The 6,000-nt window shown below is 40.6% G+C and overlaps 1 protein-coding gene across 1 annotated transcript in view; it reads left to right on the forward strand.

The window, feature by feature from the left end:
- melk (maternal embryonic leucine zipper kinase) overlaps nucleotides 1–2,339 on the forward strand; it is a 31,557-nt gene extending 29,218 nt beyond the window's left edge. Inside the window, exons 17-18 of the mRNA XM_062026201.1 lie at nucleotides 1,715–1,818; nucleotides 1,895–2,339. Coding sequence (XP_061882185.1) covers nucleotides 1,715–1,818; nucleotides 1,895–2,072 — 282 coding nt within the window. The 3' untranslated portion in view covers nucleotides 2,073–2,339. The remainder of the gene's footprint in view (nucleotides 1–1,714; nucleotides 1,819–1,894) is intronic.
- Nucleotides 2,340–6,000: the final 3,661 nt, after the last annotated feature.

Consider the following 6,000-nt stretch of genomic DNA (forward strand, 5'->3'; position numbering starts at 1 on the left):
CTCATCAACACCCGTGCTCACCTGCGTTCCAGCGATCGACGGAGCGACGATCGTAGATGCGGTCGGCGGCCCTGAGACGGAGGAAGTCAAGGTGAGGTCGCCGGCTAGCGCGTCTGCTATCCATCTCAAAATCCTCCTGGTTGTGTTGCTGCAGCCAGCCGCTAATACACCAATCCCACCTACAACTTTCTTCTTTGCAGTCTTCATTGTTCATTAAAGGCCTACTGAAATGAATTTTTTTTATTTAAACGGGGATAACAGATCCATTCTATGTGTCATATTTGATCATTTCGCGATATTGCCACATTTTTGCTGAAAGGATTTAGTAGAGAACAACAACGATAAAGATAGCAACTTTTGGTATCTGATAAAAAAAGGCTTGCCCCTACCGGAAGTAGCGTGACGTAGTCAGTTGAACATATACGCAAAGTTCCCTATTGTTTACAATGATGGCCGCATGAAGTGAGAGAGATTCGGACCGAGAAAGCGACGATTTCCCCATTAATTTGAGCGAGGATGAAGAAAGATTTGTGGATGAGTAAAGTGCAAGTGAAGGACTAGTGGGGAGTTGAAGATGCTGTGAGAGCCGGGGGTGACCTGATATTCAGCTGGGAATGACTACAACAGTAAATAAACACAAGACATATATATACTCTATTAGCCACAACACAACCAGGCTTATACTTAATATGCCACAAATTAATCCTAATGCTAGCTCCTAGCTCCTAGCTACTAGCTACTAGCTCGAGCTAGTTATAGCAAGCGATCAAATGTTTGGAAGCGCAGCTGTGTACTCACGGTATCGCAACTGTGTATCCAAATCAAAGTCCTCCTGCTAAGAGTCTCTGTTGTCCGAGTTCTTCGATCTTGACTGCATCTTTTGGGAATGTAAACAAAGAAGCGTGTGTACGTGTTGCTGCTGACTTCCCTCGCAAAATAGACGCTTCGCACCGACAACTTTCTTCTTTGCTTGCTCAGCTTCTTTCTCCATAATGCAATGAACAAATTGCAACATATTCACCAACACAGATGTCCAGAATACTGTGGAATAATGAGATGAAAACAGAGCTATTTCGTATTGGCTTCAATGGTGTCCGAATACTTCCGTTTCAATGATTGACGTCACGCGCATACGTCATCCTCAGAGGCGTTTCGAACCGGAAGTTTAGCGGGAAATTTTAAATTGCACTTTATAAGTTAACCCGGCCGTATTGGCATGTGTTGCAATGTTAAGATTTCATCATTGATATATAAACTATCCAGACTGCGTGGTCGGTAGTAGTGGCTTTCAGTAGGCCTTTAAACAAATTGCAAAAGATTCACCAACACAGATGTCCAGAATACTGTGGAATTTTGAGATGAAAACAGAGCTTTTTTGTATTGGATTCAATGGTGTACCAATACTTCCGGTTCAACGATTGACGTCACGCGCATACGTCATCATACATAGACGTTTTCAACCGGAAGTTTAGCGGGAAATTTAAAATGTCACTTTATAAGTTAACCCGGCCGTATTGGCATGTGTTGCAATGTTAAGATTTCATCATTGATATATAAACTATTAGACTGCGTGGTCGGTAGTAGTGGCTTTCAGTAGGCCTTTAATGCTTTTCGACCTCGCTCTCTTTCCGGACTTTGATAGACACAAAATATGGTACAAAAGGTCAGAAATGCCACCACGCAGTGTCTTGAGTGCCGTCCTCTACCTTCCCAGGCTCAGTACAACGTGACGCTGACCGGGCAGACCAACCCAGACCAGGTGCTCAATCAGATCCTCTCCGTCCTGCCATCCAAGCACGTGGATTTCAGCCAGAAAGGGTACGAAAAGGCGTCTCCGTCTCCAAGCAGAACACAGGTCCACATCACATCACGCGCCCTCTCCGGTCTCCTCCAGGTACACGGTGAAGTGTCGGACCTGGGACGACTACGGCAAGGTGACCATGGCCTTTGAACTGGAGGTGTGTCTGCTGCACAGGCCGGAGGTGGTCGGGGTGCGTCGACAGCGCCTGAAAGGAGACGCTTGGGTCTACAAGCACCTGGTGGAGGACATCCTCTCCACATCCAGCATCTGAGCAACAACCCGCTCCTTTTTAAACCCTTCATGTACAGGTAGTCCCTTTTTAATATACATTATTGCTACATTTAATGTACAATTATTTCTGCATCTCTCAAAGTCTGCTTGACTTATGAGCACGAATACGCTTAATATACTTGCTGTCTCGTCTTTTTCATGTGCATTAGGCGAATATTTGTATCAGTATATGTATGTCTGACCTGTTGGTCACCAAATATGTTACATCTACGGATTGAATAATAGTACATTTTAATAAAAAACATTAAATATTTGAAAACGGGCCCCATTTGTTCTTTGAGTTTGTGGTTTCTTCCAGTGATATTTAAAGTGGATCATCTTTAAATTTAGAGATGTCCGATAATATCGGCCCAATAAATGCTTTTAAAATGTAATATCGGAAATTATCGGTATCGGTTTCAAAAAGTAAAATGTATGACTTTTTCAAACGCCGCTGTACAGTGCGGTACACGGACGTAGGGAGAAGTACAGAGCAGTTGCGTCTCCCAGTCATACTTGCCAACCCTCCCCATTTTCCCGGGAGACTCCCGAATTTCAGTGCCCCTCCCGAAAATCTCCCGGGGTAACCATTCTCCCAAATTTCTCACGATTCCCACCCAGACAACAATATAGGGGGCGTGCCTTAAAGGCACTGCCTTTGCGTGCCGGCCCACTCACGTAATATCTACGGCTTTTCACACACACAAGTGAATGCAAGGCAATTGCCAGAATTTTACTGTAAATTTTTTTTTTTTTTTTTTACTGTAAATAAAAAAAAAAGAAGCAATTTTACAGTAACATTTTGGCATCTGAGCTCCCACTTTGTTTTTCTTTTTTTTTTACCGCAAATCAACAAGTGTAGATTTTTCGGTGTATTGCTGTAAATGTCAAGACATCCACAGTTTATTACAGTAAAAAAAGTATTTTTTTTTAGTTTTGAGAAAAATGCTGTAAAAAAAACACAGTAAACTTCACAATTTTACCATGAAATCTATTGCTAGTTTTACATTGCACAATTTGACGGATAACTTGCTTTGAAATCATCATTATTAGCATTTATTTCTATTTAAAAAATGGTTTTAATGTTTTATAATATATTTTTGCATAATTAGACAATATTTGCGATCACATGGAGCACATATATATATTTTTTCTCCCAAAATAGAAAGAAAGAATACATTTAGTAAGAAAAGTTACAGTACTTTATTGATACATATTATTTCCAGGCTTTCAAGGGCCAAATAAAATGAAGTAGCGAGCCACATCTGGTGCTTTATGACATAATTTGTAGTTATATTTACTGCTGCATGTTTACCATGAATTGATTAACGTGGATCCCGACTTAAACAAGTTGAAAAACTTATTGGGGTGTTACCATTTAGTGGTCAATTGTACGGAATATGTACTGTATTGTGCAATCTACTAATACAAGTTTCAATTAATTAATCAAAGCCATTTCATTATTGTTTGTTTTGTTATACAGATTGTTCTGTGACATACTGCAATGTTTAAAACGGTCAAAATGAACGCGTTAACTCGTGATTAATCACACAAAAATTACCGCATTAATCATGAACGCGCTTAGATTAATCATGCATTTTGTTTTGACTCCACATGAAACGGTCAGTGATCAGGTCAATGCATGTCAGTACAAAAGTGAGTGACTGGCAAATGTCACTCCAACATACACGCTGAAGGAACTTCAGATAAAACTTTTCCCAAGTTTTGGGCAAAAAAATGGCATGCGTTCGAGTAAAACATTTTAAAATGTTCCTGGGTGAAATTCTGACGATACAATTGCAATATATGTGCAAATATTGGGGTCTTTAGCAGATTTGAATTATGCAAGCGAGTGATCACCTGTGATTAATCATGATTTATCCAAAATGTGATTTTAAAAAAATCATTTAAAAGCCCTAATATATATATATATATATATATATATATAAATAAATAACCCAAAACCAGTGAAGTTGGTACGTTGTGTAATTCGTAAATAAAAACAGAATACAATGTTTTGCAAATCCTTTTCAACTAATATTCAATTGAATAGACTGCAAAGACAAGATATTTCATGTTCGAACTGAGAAACTTAATTTTTTTTCACTTCTAACAACACTCAGTAAACGTTTGGGAACTGAGGAGACACATTTTTGAAGCTTCTCAGGTGGAATTCTTTCCCATTCTTGCTTGATGTACAGCTTAAGTTGTTCAACAGTCCGGGGGTCTCCCTTGTGCTATTTTAGGCTTCATAATGCACCACACATTTTCAATGGGAGACAGGTCTGGACTACAGGCAGGCCAGTCTAGTACCCGCACTCTTTTACTATGAAGCCACGTTGATGTAACACGTGGCTTGGCTGAAATAAGCAGGGGCGTCCATGATAACGTTGCTTGGATGGCAACATATGTTGCTCCAAAAGCTGTATGTACCTTTCAGCATTTATGGTGCCTTCACAGATGTGTAAGTTACCCATGTCTTGGGCACTAATACACCCCCATACCATCACAGATGCTGGCTTTTACACTTTGCACCTAGAACAGTCCGGATGGTTCTTTTCCTCTTTGGTCCGGAGGACACGACGTCCACAGTTTCCAACAACAATTTGAAATGTGGACTCGTCAGACCACAGAACACTTTTCCACTTTGCATCAGTCCATCTTCGATGAGCTCGGGCCCAGCGAAGCTGGCGGCGTTTCTGGGTGTTGTTGATAAATGGCTTTGACTTAGCATAGTAGAGTTTTAACTTGCACTTACAGATGTAGCGACCAACTGTAGTTACTGACAGTGGGTTTCTGAAGTGTTCCTGAGCCCATGTGGTGATATCCTTTACACACTGATGTCGCTTTTTGATGCAGTACCGCCTGAGGGATCGAAGGTCCGTAATATCATGGCTTATGTGCAGTGATTTCTCCAGATTCTCTGAACCTTTTGATGATATTACGGAGCGTAGATGGTGAAATCCCTAAATTCCTTGCAATTGCTGGTTGAGAAATGTTGTTCTTAAACTGTTGGACAATTTGCTCACGCATTTGTTGACAAAGGGGTGACCCTCGCCCCGTCCTTGTTTGTGAATGACTGAGCATTTCATGGAAGCTGCTTTTATACCCAATCATGGCACCCACCTGTTCCCAATTAGCCTGTTCACCTGCAGTGGGATGTTCCAAATAAGTGTTTGATGAGCATTCCTCAACTTTCTCAGTATTTTTGTGCCAGCTTTTTTGAAACATGTTGCAGGCATCAAATTCCAAATGAGCTAATATTGGCAAAAAATAAAGGTTACCAGTTGGAACATGAAATATCTTGTCTTTGCAGTCTATTCAATTGAATATAAGTTGAAAAGGATTTGAAAATCATTGTATTCTTTTTTTATTTACCATTCACACAACGTGACAACTTCACTGGTTTTGGAGCAACGTATTTGGTACATACAGGTTTTGGAGCAACATATGTTGCCATCCAAGCAACATTATCATGGACGCCCCTGCTTATTTCAGCAAGACAATGCCAAGCCACGTGTTACATCAACGTGGCTTCATAGTAAAAGAGTGCGGGTACTAGACTGGCCTGCCTGTAGTCCAGACCTGTGTCTCATTGAACATGTGTGGTGCATTATGAAGCCTAAAATAGCACTTTATTGCCACTGGACACCCCTGTTATTTGGAGAACAATTTTTTCAGAGGTATATAATAGCAGTGTGCACAAAAGCAGCAACAATAAAAGACTATACACATTTGAAAATGATGCCAATGTAAATAAAGCATGAGGTCCTGCTGTCACAGTGGTGAACCTCCACTCCAACAGGAGGCGCTCTAACACCAAGCCTGGAGCTGAGCCTGTCAGATAAATGAAGGAGAAAATAGCTTTGGTTGGTCAAGAGCTGAAACCTTTCAAACTTTTGTTGTTTTGAAGTAAAAAGTTATTTGCA

The sequence above is a fragment of the Entelurus aequoreus genome, linkage group LG18 (genome assembly GCF_033978785.1).
Source record: "Entelurus aequoreus isolate RoL-2023_Sb linkage group LG18, RoL_Eaeq_v1.1, whole genome shotgun sequence".
NCBI lineage: Eukaryota > Metazoa > Chordata > Actinopteri > Syngnathiformes > Syngnathidae > Entelurus > Entelurus aequoreus.